This window comes from Triticum dicoccoides, chromosome 1A (genome assembly GCF_002162155.2).
Source record: "Triticum dicoccoides isolate Atlit2015 ecotype Zavitan chromosome 1A, WEW_v2.0, whole genome shotgun sequence".
NCBI lineage: Eukaryota > Viridiplantae > Streptophyta > Magnoliopsida > Poales > Poaceae > Triticum > Triticum dicoccoides.
The window spans coordinates 28600314-28618721 of NC_041380.1; the positions used below are offsets into that span (position 1 = coordinate 28600314).

Here is an 18408-nt window from a genome sequence, read left to right on the forward strand (position 1 = left end):
AAACGTGAGCATCTGCTGTGCGCTTTAGGTAGGCTGCACCGGCTGTTGGTCTCGATACGTTATGTGGATGGATCGGCGACGACACCTATTTTAGATATAGGGAGTGAGAGCACTTCATATTATCGAGTTTGTAGGTGTGAGTGGTGGCTTTGGGTGGATTGATGTATGTTGTTGTCAGATCTTTATGAAATAATTAATAAAAATGGCTGCATGCATCGATTGATGCAGACGCCAGGGGTTGAACCTCCTTTTCTAAAAAAAATGCAGTACTGCAGAGATCTCCACCCGTTACCACAACACCCACAACGAGTTTCTTGTTATGTGAGAGTTGCCATGGCCATTTAACAATACACCACTGTCTATATTGAAACTTTTGATATATGTGTTTATAGTTGGTGGTGAGATAAAGGACTAACCAATGGTAAGCAAATTTACCATCCAGTAACCAAATCCTTGGGCGCCACGCAAGGCCAGCTACCTTCCAGGTGTTAATATGCATTTTTAACTATACAACAATCAAATACTATATATAATATACATTTTTTGTTTTAGTTCATACATCATCAATTCCAATATTCATGTTTCATAAAATCAAATCTCTTCAAATATATTGTAACTGATTCCTGCAATAACGCGCAAGGCGTTATCTAGTTTAAAATTGTTTTTTAGATATCCAAATTTTAGGCTTGCCATTGGAGATGCTAACCGACAAGCGGTATTACCTCCAAAACGACCAATATTAGCTAGATTATCAGCTATTCTATTTTGATCACGTACTAATTTCACAGGAGTAAGCTATAGTAATGTCAAGTGATGCTTGATTTCACTCATCAAGTGTCCATAAGCAAATTGATTGAGCCAGGGGTAAAAATTCAAACATTATCGAGGACCCTGTCCAACTGCCCCCGTGTCGTCCCCGCTAGGGCTACTCGGGCGGCGCCCAAACCCTAGCCGCTGGGGGCGCGATCTTCCTCTTCCCCTCCCTCCGCCGCCGCCGGGCTAAGCCCGGAGGCCGACGGCGGTGGTCGAGGACTCCCACTCTCCCACGTCTTAGGGGTGATGCGGGGCCCCTAAACACGTGGTGGCGCGGCCGATCCAATCTATGCGACGCGACGGCGATGGCTGCGACAGGCGGCGACGTGGTGACCGGCCCTGCCTCGGGCGGTATTAGCTGTAGGCATGGCGCGTCACTGTATCGGGAAGGATGGTGGCTACGGTCGGCGGCGGCGCGCCATCGGGTGTCGGATCGGCGGAGGCGGCGTGGAGGGCCTGGTGGACTGTTCGACGGCGCCTCTGATCATATCTGATCTAGCCGGTGCAGCCGGCGGTGGTGGCCATCTCCTCCGTTGGAGGTGGTCGTCCTGAGGCTGGATGGTCAGATCTCGAGATCCGTCATCTAGTCCCGGCTGCAAGTCGGGAAGACAGAGTTGCCGGTAAAAACTGAGCCGATGGCAGGCAATGGCGGTGTTCTGCGTCGTTACCTTGATGAAGGCATCATCGTGTAACTTCTGTTGATCCACTTGTGCTGCTTCGGGGGAAACTCTAAGATCTGGTCTTCCAGATCGGACGATGATGGCACTGCGGTGTCGTTTCTCTCTTGGGAGCATCGTTTGTGGAGCAGCGCTGGAAGATAGAGGCAAGAGGTGGAGCGGCTTCGTCTTGCACGGAGCTTCGGTGGAGACGTCAAAGTCATACCTGGCCGGCAGGTGCTACGCTGTGTCATGCCTAGTCGCAGGTGCTACGCGCGGCAGATCCTCCAGAATCTTCGCGTCTGGATGGATGAGCGCAGGGCGGTGGCGCCATGGTGGCGTCGAAGGATGGACGGACTGGCAAGGATGATTCGGATCTCTCTCCCGAAGATGGGTCAGCAGTTCGATGATGATGGCGCGGCTTCTAAAACGTGTGCATGTGGTGTACGCTTTAGGTCTGCTACACCGGCTTTAGTTCCGATACATTATGTGGATGGATTGACGACGACACCGGTTTAGATATGGGGAGTGAGAGCACTCCATATTATTGAGTTTTGTAGGTGTGAGTGATGGCTTCGGGTGGCTTGATGTATATTCTTGTTAGACCTTTGTTGAATAATAAATAATAGATAATGGGCAGACCTTGCCACGGTCGCCGCCGCCGCCGCGCAATTCGCGGGGATCAGGTGGGTGTCTGTCTGCGGGGGTATGCTGCGTTGAAACACACACTGCGTTTCAACGGTCGGTCGCCTCAAAGCGCGTCGCACGTGGTTATCTGGTCGCGGGATCTGACGGCTGAGCGCTGGTTGATCCAACGGCTGTCGAGGCAGTTTACTTTCTCAACAAATCAACCGGTTGATTTGTAGCACGCGCCATAGGCAAAACATACTCCCTTTGTTCCGAATTACTTGTCTTGGATTTGTCTAGATACATGATGTATCTAGACTCATTTTAGTGCTAGATACCTCCGTATCTAGACTCATTTCCGAATTACAAGTAATTCGAAACGGAGGGAGTAGATGATAGATCCATCCGTCCGAAAATAGTGGAGGAGATGAAAAAGAAACGATTTGGTGAAGAAGACGTAGAGGCCGGCAGAACTAATCGACGAGGAGTAATTGTGTGGACGATGGCAGATGGGTCTACATGGAAAGTTGGAACCGGGGACGGTTCATGTTTTGTTGCTTACCAAACACATTGTGTCATTATGCATGTTGTACAGTTGCTCATGTGGCACAGATGGCCCACTTGATAATGTGGATAGACTTCATGTAGAGATAAATATAGTAGTGGGGTGAACTTCTTAAGTATATAGGATATGCATTTTTTTGTCTTAGTTCATTTCCAATATTCATGTTTCATAAAATGAAATCTCTAGAAATATATTGCAACAGATTTCCGCAACAACGCGAGAGGTGTCATCTAGTTTAAAACCGTTTTGAGATATCCAAATTTTAGGCTTGCTGTTGGAGATGCCAACCAACAAGCGGTATTACCTCCAAAACAACCAATATTAGCTAGATTGTCAGCTATTCTATTTTGATCACGGACTAATTTCACATGAGTAAACTCTAGTAATGTCAAGTGATGCTTGATTTCACTCATCAGGTGTCCATAAGCAGATAGATTGATTGAGCAACCGGGCCGGGCCTTGGGCCCTTTCATGTACTACCTCGAAAGAAAGAAAAAAGAAAGAAAAACGTCCCAATTTCCCCACACCCACGACCGCGAGCAGAAATCCCTAACCTGTCCCGACCCAACTCGCCGCCGCCGCCGCCGTCGCCAAGGAACCCTAGCGTGTTGATGGCATCGACGGAGGAGCAAGTCTTCCTTGAATCGAGGAACCTGTCATATGACGGCGCCCACCACCCCGACGCCTGCACCGACTGGGATTACCCGGAAGACCCAGGCGACCGGCGGAACGGGGTGGAGGTTGCCGAGCTCCATGACCAGCTGGCGCGCATGAGCACCTGTGCGTATATCGTGCATCTCCACTCTTCCGCACTGGAATTCCTCTTACTGATATTGTTTCCGCCAACTCAATTATTCGTTGATCAAATACTTATTTGTCTATTGTCACCGAGCAGCAGATTCAGATCCATGTGAAGTCGCCAGGCGTGCCTTGGACCTCATGTTCCCGCGGGAGGAGGACAGCGATGACTGCTGGAGCACCTGGAGCGCACGGGAGAAGGGCAGTGATGACGACGATGAACAAGGTAGCCAATTCCCCCTACAGATGTGTTAAGTATCCATAGATCCTTGATTTACATTGATTGATTCTGTAGGAGGGGATGAAGGCGATGGTAGCACACAGGAGAGCAGCGATTATGAAGACGACGGCCGCAATTGCCAAGTGATCCTAGCCGAGACAAACTGTCCAGGAAAGCTGCTGATTCTCTCAACAGATGAAACAAAAATACTCCTATATATTTATCTGCTGAGCTGTTCTACATCAATTCTTCAGGAAAGCTCTACCCCGAGAGCCAAGCAGAGGCCATAGATGACAAATGGGTACATAGGTACTCCCAACAGCTTACAGAACACGAGAAGCTGTGCAGGGAGATTATGGCTCTGCGAGATGATGAAGATGATGATGATGAGGAGGAGGAGGAGAAGGATGATGATGCTCCTTGCCCCGTCTATCCCATGAGAGTGTTCCCTGACGCAACAGGTGCCTGTGTCCTTGGGCTCAAGTGCCACCATCGTATCTACAGGACCCATGACACTTCCACCAGTAAGTGCTGTTTGCCATTCGTTGATTCCTAGTAATTAATTCATCTGCCGTTGTGATATACTGACTAGCACAATGCTCGTGCGTTGCTACGAAACCATTAAAAATGAGGAATTACTGGTGTTTTGTGGCTGTTGCATGGTTCACAATTAAAAAGAGTGTGAATATAATAAAAAATCATGTTGCAGTCGCTAGAGAGTCTCGAGCGACCGTAGTAGGTCCTTTGCAAGATTTATAGTCAGATACATTTTGAATTTGGAACACAGGATAATGGGCGTTAGTAAGTTGAATGCACACGATCGTAGATTAGGTAGGAGGACAACATCTCTCGCCTAATTTGTTTGCCCTCTTCTGCTATGACATAGAACCGAAGAATTGGTTGGGCAGAGAAACTAAAATCAAGGCCATTATTTTGAATTGGAGGCATCGTTGCATTTATAACTTTTGTTTTTACAAGAGTGTTATTCTCACACTAGGGTAGCAGTGTATTTGTTTATTCGGGATAGGTCTCACACCTAGTAAAAGTTACATTTGTTTATTTATGTCTCTTGGAATGTTGCTAGTCCCACATGTGGGTAGTGCACAACTCCAACCTTTATAAGTAGGAAAGATATCTAATTATCTATGTATTTTGTTACCAACTTGCTTTTGTTTTCACTAAAATAATAACTTGCTTTTGTTCTCACTAAATAATTGCAGCCCCATCAACTCTTGGAAAGCGCACACCAAGTTATATGCTACAATTATTCTGCATGCGTCTATCAAGCTTTGAACCCTTGTATCCCATTAGTGTGTATGGAATATTTGCCATTCGGGATTACTTGGACAAGCGACGGAACTACGTCTTTAACCGTCCCAGGGATGACGCTGTCACGATTGAAAAGAAGGTAATTAAGACTTCCTTTCCTCCTGAAGATAGTATGCTTGTTTTTCTTTCGGAAATGGTTGATTGATGTATTATTAAAACACTGATATTTATGTCAGTTTGGTTCTTTGATTTGTCTCCTTCATTACTCGCATCTATTAAAAGATGTGTGAGAGGTCAGGTTAATTTGTTTCTCCATGTTCAAAAGGTCTGCTTTTATTTTGTTAAGCATTAGATAGATGATCACATCAAGCCATCAGACCAGTTCTCAAAATTGGATATGATTATACTTTTACCACCAACATACAAAACTGGTCATCTTGTTAATATACTTCAATATAGACACTTACTCTATTTCTTTGTCGTTTTTTATTACACATGTGCAATTAAGACGGTTATAACTCCCAATCAGCTAGATAGTAGAGGGGCATTAGGTAATTATTGTGAGGTCCCTAGTGGTAATCTAATCTGATATGTCATAAATGTTGAGCAATTGATAAAACGGACACAATTGCATTAACTTGCATGTCTTGGATATGTAAAAAAAAAGCAACCTCAAGATGGGAGTATCACTCAATAGTTAATTTGAACATGTGCAAGTATATCTTACTGAGTTTGTTGTGTTGATACATGCTAATGTATGTGGAAATGGATATCGCTTATTAGTTCTAACAAGCTGTTAAATCCTAGGGTTCCTTTGTCATACCACTTTGTAGCCCTTGTCGAGGAATGTATTTGTTGGATAAGGCTTTAGTAGAAGTTGATCTTTGGGTAAAGAAAGAAGGGGATGAATCAGATGACAAGCAACTACTTTCTGCATATGCTGAGATTGATGTACGGACTGAAGCTGATCTCATGCTTTATGAACGGATTTCTGGTGATAATTGCAATTTGGACTTGAAATATATAGTCCTTTCAGAAAGTGTTGAGGCTGTAATACAAGTATATGCAAAGGTCAGCCATCCTCACCATGTGTTGTTCACTGCTTTTAGCACCGAATATGATAACTATCCTCTTCGTGGGGTTGTGCTGTTTGATGACAAATTATTTGGTGAGGAAAAACTATTCAAGCATGTTGTCGCAGTGAAAGCAAATGAAGAACTGCATATTTTTTTAGAAGTGAACGGTTCAGTGTTCAAGTGGACTTTTCAAGATGAACATGTTGGAGCTGTTGTTTCTCCTGATGACTCAATCTTGGACTATGGACAGTTCTTCGTGAGAGTATTGTTTGCTCCAAAGGATTATAGGGGAAGCTCAGCTTCAACATTCTGACAGTGTCGCTATTGGCTGAAAGCCTGAAGCTCGTGCAAAAAAAGTGATGTTGCTTTTCCTGGTCTTGTAATTGCGTAACAGTTGAATTTATCTTTTTAAGCCCTCTTAGGCAGACATCAGAAGTATTATATTTTTATGGGAAGTGTTTAGAAACGGCGCACCGGCCGAACCGTTCTGCCGGTTCACACGTCACGCTGGCAAACGCGCCCGCGCATCCCCGCCTCCTTCCTTACGCACCTCCATCCCCTACCTTCAGCCTACGTGCGCGCACCTCCCCTCCCCCGAGCTGCGACTGGGCCTTCACGAACTTCATCGCCGGTGGCCAGGCGCTCCCTCGCCGGCCGTCATGGCTGCCTGCTGCGATGGTCAGATCCATCCCTAACCTACAGCCTTTAAGGGCGCGCATCCCCTCCCCTCCTCCTCTCCGGCAGTGACTGGGCCACCACAAGCTCCATCGCCGGCGGCCAGGGCGCTCCCTCGCCGCCCGCCATAACTGCCTACCCGCCATGCCCGGATCTACCCGCGTATAGAAGTGTTGCAACCGTCACCTAAAAAAGCTTCAACTAAAAAGCTTCAACGGCCATTTAAAAAAGCTTCAACCATAGACATAGAAAGCTTCAATGGCACTGCACAACAAGGGGAAGCTGCAACCATAGTTGAATTTTGCTACTACCGGCGAAGCTTTTTGCTACATCCATCAGGCGGAGCTCGGACCTCGCGACGACGACAACGATGTTTTGCTGCAACCGTAGCAGGATTTTGCTACAACTAGCATCGTTTTTTGCTACAACCGGCATAATGTTTTGCTACATCCATCATGGCCGAGCTGCGCCCCGCGACGGCGACGACGGCTTTTTGTTACAACTGTCATAGGTATTTGCTATGTCCGGCAACGGGCTTTGTTACATCCGTTTATTTTTTTTAGAATGCAAATGTTCGCTACAACCCATTCTTTTTTGTTGCAACCATGTCTTCATTTTGCTACGACCAACAACGAAAAATGCTACAACGGCCAATTATATTTGCTGGAACCAGTCAATCGTCAGCGAGGCGGAGCTGCATCCATGGCGTGCGCAGGCGGGATCCATCCATGGCGAGCGCGGACGGCGAAGCTGCATCCATGGCGAGCGCGGCCAGCGGAGCTGCATCCATGGCGAGCGCGGCCAGAGGAGCTACATCCATGGCGAGCGCGGATCTCCGACGAGCGCGGGCGGCGGAGCTGCATCCATGGCGACCGCTGTTCTTGGGCAAACGCAGAAGGCCGGCGAGGGCGCCCACCGGTGACGAGGGAACGCCGCGGTGGTGCTTCAAGCTCGGCCGTTTTCTCGCGCGGTATGGCGTGGTCTCGGCGGCGCTCGGGGGGAGGAGACAATGTTTCTGCGAGAGGAAGAAGGGAGCTGGGCGAATCGTTTTTTTACCTAGATCTGACGGTCTCCGCGATTTGATCTGACGGCCCGCGCGCGACCGGCCGAAACGTTGGGCCGGTGCGCCGGCGCAGATCACTGCCCTATTTTTATAGCCTTAAACCCGTGAAAACAAGTGAAACTGTTGACTTATGTGGTCCATCTTTGTAATATGACTGCTGGAAACCTGAACATGTTCAAGTCCATTTCCTCTATTATTTTCTCAGTGCCACTATTTTCCTTATAATTTGGATGAATCCTTGTTCAAATCAAGTGTTTATTATACTCGGCTTATTGAGCAGGTGTATTTGCTGATCAAATTTAAGTAAAACCCATCATATGTTTTTTCTTGAGCTTGCACAAGTTTCTCTTGTTTTCATGTGGTAATAAAGCAGAAGTTGAAACAGAACTGAAACCCATGAGTTTAATTACACCCATGGTACAAGAACATGGAGCAATTTAACAGATTCATACACAATCTTGAAACCCCCCAAAAGTAAGGGAAATACTTTCTATCTATAGTTTGATGAAAGGCCGACGTCAGACCAACCCAATGCCGTTGATTCAATTAGAATCTGATGGTCACGTATTGATGCCACCGTGTGTCACGCTTGCATGTTCAATTTTCATCCCCTATCTCTCCCTGGGAGCTCTCTCAATCTCTGCTTGTAACCTATGCTTTCATGCTTAATAAAATTAGGAATGATTAACATACCACTTGCTAGTGTATGTAACTGTATGCTTCCATTCTTATTTCTTATTGCTTCAAAATTGTTATTGTGCTATCTTTCAGATGTTGCAGAAGCAAATTCTCTGGTCAATGGAAACAAAATTATACAATGCGGTGACCTTAACGTGTCTTCCTTTCCATGACGCCGAAAGATGGGAATTAAGTGCTTACGAGCCATTGTTCTATGTAAAGCATGTGTGGGGGAACATACCGCATAGCAGACAGAAGCAATGTCATAGGATATGTCATAGGATATAGAAAGCACAAACATGAGCATATGAAGCAGTGTAATATTTTTGCAACATGAAGGAAGCAAATGTATTGGTAGTCGAACACAAGTTATATGAGTAGATGAAGCACATAAATTTCAGCGACTTGAATGAAGTAAGACATCAGAAATGTAGATGAATGGGGCACAGCCGCAGTTTGAGCGCAGAGCAAGGTGGATATCATTACAACATACCATGTACTGAATAGATGAGAATACAAGATAAAGGCTTACACTCGCCACAAGCTACAACATAAATACAACAGTACATCAATACATAGCAATCATCATACAGAAGAGCAGGATCCGACTACGGATGAAATCAAACGGAAAAAGAAGAACGACATCCACCTACTAACCCCAGGCTCCCGACCCGGAACCTATCCCTTGGTCGAAGAAGATGAAGCAGAAGAACTCCAAACAAGCAAGCATCGCTCTCTCGTCAAATCATCGTATAACCTGTACCTGCAACTGTTGTTGTAGTAATCTGCGAGCCACGAGGACTCAGCAATCCCATTACCATGGGTATCAAGACTAGCAAAGCTTAATTGACATGAAATGTGTCGTGGAATTGTCACGGCAGATGTCCTCTTGCAAGGACTTAGTCGTGGAGCCATCGCAACTAGGAAGCTTAAAGGGGTTAATCGGGACAAAGGACACGCGAGGTTTATACTAGTTCAGCCCCTTACGGTGAAGGAAGGCCTACGTCTAGTTGGGTTGGTATTGCTTGAGGTTTCGATGACCAGGGAGCGAGATACGCTATGCCTGGCTCTCGATGAGTTGTTTCTTGCCCTAAGCCGCCGGCGGTCGCCCCCTTATATACACGGGTTGACGCCCTGCGGCTTGCAGAGTCCCGGCCGACTCATAAACAGTGTCCGGCTCGGTGACTAGTTACTTCTACCTTACAATACAAGTCATGCCATCATGGCGGTTTATCTCTATGGGCTTTAAGTCGCCTGTGGGCCTTTAAACCCTTTACTGAACCGCCATCTTCATGTCTTGGTCTTGGGCTTCAGATGGACTTCTCTTTGCGTAACCCAGCCCCTCCTGGGCGGCTTACATAATAGTTATATCCCGACATTAGGCCCCAGATTGATTTGAACCGGTTCATGTCAATCTTTGAAAACCTTATAAACTGGCCTTTAGTCTTCTGTCTTGTGTGAAAATTGTAACCCGCCATGACGTCATCATCTGGATCCGGGTTAAATCATCGTGACGTCATCTTCAATAAAACTTATATTTTAATTCGTCATATCTTCAACGGATCTCTGCCTTTACTGACCCTCCCGAAAATCGAGGCATCGGGGCCGCTGGATAATGATGTCTTGATCTCCTCGTTTCTCGCGCCGTCTCAGTCGGCCCTCCTTATAAATAGGCGCGACCTAGGTCTTTTTCATTTCCTCCGGTCGTCTTCTTCCTCGCACTCCCTTTTCTGCGACTCGAGCTCCGCCGCCGTCGCCGCCGTCGAGCTCCTTGTCTTCACCAACTCAGGCCGCTGCATCGACCTGAATCTGACTAGAGAAACGCGACGAACCTCTGCCGCAGCTCCGCATCTGTAAGTCCCTTTTCCTTTCTGTCTTAGATCTGCATTATAGTGTTCATCGAGTTCGCTGGTGTTCATCGCCGCCCACGGCGAACCCTTGATGTATTTCACCTCCGATGACCTGTTCAGATCGTTGGATAGCATAGAGCTGCTGCGGTGACTGTTTCATGCTTATCTCGGACACAAACAGATCTCTTTTCTTTGTTCAGAGGCTTCCTTCGAGTGTACGAACTTCCCTGTACTGTTTTAGGTCTAGAAAATTTTCCTTTCCAGAGCATCGTTTGATCCAAAATAATATTTGCAATTTGTGAAACCTGTTTGCTCCACACTTAGCCAAAAACTGCGTCTAGTTTCAGCCATAGTAGTTTGTGTAACCGGTTTAAGATAACACCGGCTGTCAGCACCGCTTGCTTCTGGTGACTTAAGAAAACCTTAATCATCTTAATACCTGCAGCTGTTTAAACATTATCATATAGTTACCTGTATGTCATTAGGCCCCTTCTTAAGCCGCCATCTTAAATAACCCAATAATGCTTATTCTCCGGGTTATAATAAATCAGAAAATTTCCTGTATCTTGTTGTAGGCTTTCAATTACACAATGGCACCCAAAGCTGTCAAACCCCCGGTGACCTGCAACTGGGTCAAATCCACCGTTACAGAGAGCAAACTGTCCGAGTTTGTAAAGTCTGGCCATCTGCCCAAGAAGGATGTCATGTCTTATCGTGCTCCTGACCCGTCTGAGGAGAAACCTCAACCCAAGGAAGGGGAGGTAATAGTTTTTACGGATCATATGAGCCGGGGCTTCGCTCCACCCGGTTCAAAATTCTTTAGAGACGTTTTGCACTTCTTTGACTTAAGACCTCAAGACATCGGGCCCAATTCCGTGTCAAACATCTGCAACTTCCAAGTTTTCTGTGAGGTTTACCTTGGAGAAGAGCCCAGCCTACTTTTGTTCAGGGAATTGTTCTATCTGAACTGACAGAATGAGCGCGCCAACGGGCCCAGTCTGGAACTTGGTGGCATATCAATTCAAAGGCGGAGAGACTGCCTGTTCCCTTATGCTGAATTGCCGAGCCATCCAAAGGACTAGAACCAAACATGGTTCTACTGCCAGGATTCCTCTCCGGCTGGTGAAAACCCGCTGCCCGGCTTCCGTGCATTACGCCTTGAATCTACTCACCCGCTGCCGGATAAGTTGACTGCCGTTGAACGTCTGCCACTCACCCCCAAGATCAAGAAGATTAAAACTCTCTTGGGGAACGTCTTGGATGACATTGACCTGGTCCGAGTCTGGGTTGCTTGGAGAATAATTCCATTAAGCCGTCGCCCCGATTTAATGTGTAACTACGCAGGCGAGAAAGATGACCCTCAACGTCATAGCCCTGACGACTTACCAGATGACGTAGTGGAGGCTACCACTCAGTCTTTATTAAAGGAGGGTACATTGACCAGCAACGCCTTCGGGTTACTGCCTTTCTGCAAACAAAACCCGGCCCCTGCAGTAAGTCATCAGCCTCAATGATTACTTTTACTATGTCATATTTTATTCTTACTCATAACCCTCTATAACCCTTTACAGGCTAATGACAACTTCTGTAAAGTCCAGTATGATCATGAGGCGGCCAAGCAAGCCAGGGCGATCAAGAGAGCCGAAAGAAAAACCACCAAGCCTACCACTTCGAGGAAAAGGAAGCCAAACGCTTCTGAGATGTTCCAACTTGATGATTCTGAGGATAATGAGGAAGAGGTAACTTTTAAACTTCCCTGACTATTTTATCATCATTTCACTGACATGATTTCTCTTTCAGGAAGACACGGGAAACAGCCAACCCGTCGAAGAAGAGGTAACTATAATCTCCTCCGACTCCGAGCCTCTGCCGTGTCAGAAAATTCGAAGAGTAACCCGGAAAGTAAGATTTTCACATCCTTAGGCTTACCAAGACCCTGACTTTCTTTTGAAGCAACAGCAATTTGAAAGTCGGAGGCAGACCCAGACCAGCAAGGATGCAGAGCTCTCCTCCGGCTTGCCTGACACAACCCGGAAGCGTCGGACTGAGGTTATCTCTGACTTATCCCCTTTTTTACCTTTGGCGGGTCTAATCCGTCAACCTCTCAATTCATCTGACTCCAATTATCAGGATACATCTCCTTCATCCGGCGAGTCTATGTAGTCAAACATGCCAGCCTTTAAGACTGCCCCTGGGTAATATAAATTTGTTTACCTTATGCTCTTCCTTATGTCTCTGCACTCATTTTTCCGTTTTGTCCATAGCGTGCAAGTGAAGGCCAGGAAGAAAGTAAAGAAAGATAAGCCGGCCTAGGACCCTGTTGTAACTGAGCCGGCGCTTGGAACGGCCACACCTGATACTTCTGTTCATGAGCCGCCACCTCCATTATCTCATGATGCTCCTGTAACCTCTTCTGACCCGCCTGCTGAACAAGTCATCAATGATTCTGTTAACCCGGAGGCTCCTAGCCCCGCCAAGGCAGACGACCCGGAAGTTGAGTTTCTGAAGACTCAATTTGTTGAGCCGGCACAACCCACTGTACTCGCCAAATGTTCTGCTAAAGAGGAGTTGTTAGAACGCCGTAAGGCCAAGATGGATATCACCGACTATACTCATTTGAGTATTGGAGAAATCGTCTCGGGCTATATCAACCAGGTGCAAAGCAGCCGTGACCTGGAAATTGACATGGTGAAGCAAATATAGCAAAAATCTGAGGTATGACTTATGCTTCATTACTTTCAATCATACTTACTGTACCAGCCCCCAAGTCTATTGCTTATGAGTAAATATGCTGTAGACTTAGAAACATTGTTAGAGCTGCTTGTCCGGATTAAAGAGAAAATATTTAAACCGGATGTAACACAATACCTTTAACCTGCAAACACACATTAGCCCCCAAGTGTCAAGTATCTTTGCTTGCAAAGTATTTGGGACTTAATATCCAAGACCGGCTTAATAATTTAGAAAGCTTCGGTATACATTAGCCCCCAAGTGCCAAGTATCTTTGCTTGCAAAGTGCTTGGGACTTAACATTATTTACCATAATCTTAACTATTATCCGGTGCAATGCAGGCCACCATAAGTCAATTTGAGTCAGAGATTGCTGACCTGAAGAACCGCCTGGCAGCCCAGGAAATTGAAATTCAAAAGGCCAACTCCAAATTTGAATTCAGCGTCTCTGAACAAGAGAAGTTGAAGAAGAATTTTGAGTCGGAAAAGAAAATCTGGGCTGACGAAAAGGCCGGACTGATGACCCCGGCCGAGACAGCAGAGGCGTTACTTGCAAGCACAACCGCCGAACTGACCGGCTTACAACGCCAGATATCTCGGATGGTCTCAGCAATCTTTGGTAAGTTATTTCAAGCAATCATTAATTATGGTAAATATTCCTTCAATCGTTACTTGTGTCTTACCTTATGCTTGCCTGTACAGGCCCTAGGAGCACAAACCTCAAGCAGAACACTCTGATCAAATTGAAGGCGGTGTATACTCTAGTGGAGCAACTGTACACCGGGTCACAACATGCTTTGGCCGTTGTGGCCTTATCAAATGATGTGCCCCACCTTTTGCAAGATGTGTTACAACGGCTTGCTGTACTTCCTCAGCGGATTCAAGAGTTGAGACGGGCCCAAGCAAGAGCCGAAGAAATAGCCGCTTTGAGCCGGGCCAAAGCTTGGTTACCAGAGCTAGACCCGACCGACATCGCTCTTGGGTATCCAAGTTTAAAGGAGGATGGTGCTCCATTTGATGAAAAGGACTTCACCACCTGCGTGAGGATATACGCCCTGTGGCCACTCAAATTGGAAACGATACTGACCTCACCAAGTATCAGCCGAGTTATGATAAAGAGAATCGGAGAATCCCCACGCCGCATTATGATGATGTCAGCTTGATCCCTCCAATCCGTAAGCACACCTTTGCCCCTGAAGTAGACCCAACCGGTTTAATAGATGATGAAGCTGAGTTTGAGGCCTTGAGTGGCATTGACTGGGCCTCATCATCCTTCCAGGACAAAGCAGCCGGCGGAGAGGCGGAGAAGGATAACCCGGAAGCTTCAGGTTAACCCCAAGAGTAAATTGCCAGGCGCCACCTGCTTATGTCGTTGTAGAAAAACAATGCCGCATCATTCAGACTCGGGGAGTCTTGTAATAGAGTAGAAAATACTTTGAGCTTTGCTATGCCTTCGCGCATGCTTATGGCCCTTAATACTTGCATAAGCCGCCGTCACTATGCACTTCGTAGTTTATATGAATCTGTTATGTCCTTGCATAAATGTCTTGCATTGCCCTACACATAAGACAAACAGAAAACCCCTTGGCGACTTATCACTTTTGAGGGTCACATAAGCTTCTGATAACCCGGAATATACACCGAATAATTTCAGGAAATCCAACTTATGATTAAACTGAATAGACATAATCATAATGATGTACCTGTGATGCTTATGGTTACCTTTCTGGCTTCTATAAGCCAACCCCTGAGGGTAAGTTTAACTCCTGAAAATTGGCACATAAAAGTTCACCTGGTATTTATCAACCTGATATAACCAATGTTAAGCCGGAGGACTGCAGTATACTCCATTGTATTTTCAAGAGATTCTCAAGATAGTCAAATATTGACACTTTAAAAAATATAATGAACAAAAATTAAAAAGGCCTCTGATTCGAATACAATCAGTGAACCGTTCCAAAGGGGTTAAGCTAAGATTCGGATACGATCATATAGCCCCCAGTGGCTATGGCTGTGCCGATCAAGTGGGTATCGACAGCTATGTTCTCTTTGGTTCGAATACGACCTATGTTTGAACAGGAAGCCCCCAAGTGACCATAAGAGTTGTTTAATGACGCTGATTCAAATACGATCCACGATCAGACCCAATGGGGTTAAGCTATGATTCAAATATGATCAAGAAGCCCCCAAGTGGGTTTGGCAGTATGCCGATCAAGTGGGTATCGACAGCTATGTTCTCTTTGGTTCGAATACCACCTATGTTTGAATAGGAAGCCCCCAAGTGATCATGGCTAGATTCAGATATGATCATAAGCCAGACCAAAGGAAAGCCGGATTCAGATGTGACCCGCTCCCTATTGGTTATCTCCACCACAAGTCAAAAAAGACACATAAACCTTTTTGGGGTGGAAAAAGGACAGAGGTCCTGCTTTATTGCTTTATGTAATATATACACATTAGAGCCGGTGGCTCAAGTATAGTAAGGCCGAAGATGAGCGATATTCCATGGCCGGCGGGTCTCCTCCTCCGACTTACGTGAGTCTCTGTGCTCCCGAACATCGATAAGGTAGTATGACCCGTTGTTAAGATTCTTGCTAACCACAAAGGGTCCTTCCCAAGGAGGGGATAGCTTGTGCATGTTAGATTGATCCTGGATGAGCCGGAGCACTAAGTCGCCTTCCTGAAAGGTTCTGGACTTAACCCGGCGGCTGTGGTAGCGGCGCAGGTCTTGCTGGTAAATCGCCGAGCGGGCTATTGCCAAGTCTCGCTCTTCATCCAACAGGTCAAGTGCGTCTTGCCGAGCTTTTTCGTTGTCCGCCTCAACATAAGCCGCCACACGGGGTGAATCATGACGGATGTCACTTGGCAGGACCGCCTCTGCTCCATACACTATAAAGAAAGGCGTGTAACCCGTAGATCTGTTAGGTGTGGTATTGATGCTCCAAAGTACAGAAGGTAACTCCTCCACCCAACAACCCGGCGTCCGCTGCAAAGGGACCAAAAGCCGGGGCTTGATACCCTTCAAGATTTCTTGGTTAGCTCGTTCTGCTTGACCATTGGATTGAGGATGAGCCACCGCCGAAACGTCAAGCCGGATATGCTCTCGTTGACAGAACTCATAGGATAAGGGACTAGGATGCAATACACTCATGTATTGATTTCATCTTCATGTCAGTATATTATATACTGCATAGAGGAGAGGGACGAAGGTGCAAGTCTATATCGTGGCTAACTAATTCTCTGGAGTCTAGCTCATGGCTAAAGAATTGCGAGAGATGGTTACAGTGTGCAACGGTATGTTTAAACTAAATCAACTACTTCTATAGATAGTAGCACTAGATATCATAGCGAATGGAACCAAGAGAAAGAAGGCTGAGTTTGTCCATGCAAAAAAGAAAGAAGAAGAGGCTGAGTTTGTGGATCGAAATTTCCTCACACGCACCCCTGCACCACCCAAGAGCAGATCTGGGCCATAGTACGACTTCCTTCGGATACTCTAGATGTAATTGTCACTCCAGCCCAAGCCCCTTGTTTTGGGCATGAAGTTGTGGGATAAAATAATCGGCATGACTGCAAGATGTATCCCGCACACATACTTAATGAGACCATCTTGTTTCTGATCCCTCTCATTCCCATCAGCAAAGGATCAATACCCACACTTATTCTTCTCTCTCTTTCTCATGTACTTCAGTCGGAGTCACCGCGCTATAGTCTCAACAAAAGATCTATGTTGGGTGATTCGGGATGCTCTGGAAAGCAATATATTTTGGTGTGCCAGCTAGGAGACATTAATAGGAGTTAATTCCTTCATTCGCAAAAAAGAAGTTAATTCCTTCAAAGCATTTTGCCCTTCCGTATCAGACCTAAAAAATATGTCGCAGCTCCGTTTACACACACATGCATTAATCCTGTACGTACGTACATTTCTTTCTTGCGGAATTTTGCACGTACATGACATGTCCTTTTCATATCCAAACAATAAGGAACAAAGATACTTGTGTGCAAAGTACATTATTTTTTTAAGAGAATAAACTTTTTTTATTGATAAAAGAAGCGTTGTTTGTTTATATCATTGTATCAGACCAATATGACCAGACAATATATAGTTCACTTGAAAGCCCCTACACTTTCAAATAATCAACCCGCAGTTCACTTTTAAGTGACAAATTGAATCGTTTTTTGCGCTTTTACAGAAAACACCATTCTTTTATGTTTATTAACCCAGAGTCTGCATAGAATAAATGTTTTTTAAAATATCCATATCTTTTAACCATAACTCCAATTTTAATATGTTAATGTTATATATGAAATTTGATTAGAAAAATGTGTGGAATTCGAATATTATGGTATTTTTACCACTTAACCATTTTTAAAATAATATTTAGAGTGCAAACATAATCAATAGTGCACAAACAAATTATAAACGAAATAAATGTAGCAAGAGAAAATCTCATCTTATGCCATGAGAGAGGTGGCTTACGATTGACCACATTTGAAGCGTGTTGCATTTCTGTAAGCACTATGATCTTCGTATGCGTGAATGCGACGATGAACAGATGGCAACAAGATGGGATGTCATCTTGTAATAAGGAACATGGACCTATTGATTTTTGACTCATGATTATTTGGGTTGCGGGCATGTGGTATCTTTTTCTCCCATTGCAACGCACCGATTCTTTTGCTAGTCTATATCTATATCTAATAAAAAACACGGAGTGTTTCTGTTGATTCATCGCCGCGCCATTTTATTAAAAAACTCTGTTTTCTGTAAATTAACCCGCAGTACACGTTTAAGTCACAACCGAACCATTTTTTCATTTTCTCAGAAAACCCCCTGACATTTCAGGTAATCAACCCGCCAACGAATAGTTTTTTTTGTTTTAACAGAAAAACCCTGACTTTTCGGATAATCAATCTGCAACTTATCTAAAACAAAATTATTTGAATTTTCTCAGAAATCCACTTGACGTTTTAATTAATCAACCTGTCAAGGAATCTTTTTTACACTTTAACAGAAAACCCCCTGACTTTTCATTAATCAATCCACAACTTATCTAAACAAAATTATCCATATCTTTTAAACCGTAACTCCGATATAAACATGTTATATATGAAATTTGATAAGACAATTATAGAGAATATAACTATGATATAGGTTTTAGCTGTTAAATAGTTCTAAAATATTATTTTTGGTGCAAACTTAATCTATAGTGCACGGCTCATTTTTCTTTCGTACCGGTGGCAATCTGAATTGCTAATAAACACCCATTAAACCTGATTGAGAGGAAATAAAACATCAATAACCACGCATGCACACCTCTAAAAAACCTCGCGGGAATAAATAACATACTTCTCATCTTATTTCGAGCGAGTGCGCGCACGAGAGAG

At 45.1% G+C, this 18408-nt stretch overlaps 1 protein-coding gene across 2 annotated transcripts; it reads left to right on the forward strand.

Moving 5' to 3' along the window:
• The first annotated feature begins 3178 nt into the window (after nt 1-3178).
• On the forward strand, nt 3179-6473 carry LOC119360630. 2 transcript variants are annotated; one of them, XM_037626183.1, is made up of 6 exons: nt 3179-3441; nt 3557-3685; nt 3755-3850; nt 3934-4203; nt 4900-5087; nt 5756-6473. In XM_037626183.1, exons 1-6 carry the CDS (start codon nt 3273-3275, stop codon nt 6335-6337), a joined length of 1434 nt encoding a protein of 477 aa, XP_037482080.1. In that variant the 5' UTR covers nt 3179-3272; the 3' UTR covers nt 6338-6473. The 2 variants fall into 2 exon arrangements, with proteins under 2 accessions (XP_037482080.1, XP_037482084.1); XM_037626187.1 differs by having other exon boundaries at nt 3560-3685.
• Nucleotides 6474-18408: the final 11935 nt, after the last annotated feature.

Coding starts and splice junctions, on each gene's coding strand:
- LOC119360630 (XM_037626183.1), top strand. CDS start 3,273: ATGGCATCGACGGAGGAGCAAGTCTTCCTTGAATCGAGGAACCTGTCA. Junction 3,686..3,754: donor TGATGACGACGATGAACAAG/GTAGCCAATTCC, acceptor TTGATTCTGTAG/GAGGGGATGAAGGCGATGGT. Junction 5,088..5,755: donor CTGTCACGATTGAAAAGAAG/GTAATTAAGACT, acceptor GTTAAATCCTAG/GGTTCCTTTGTCATACCACT.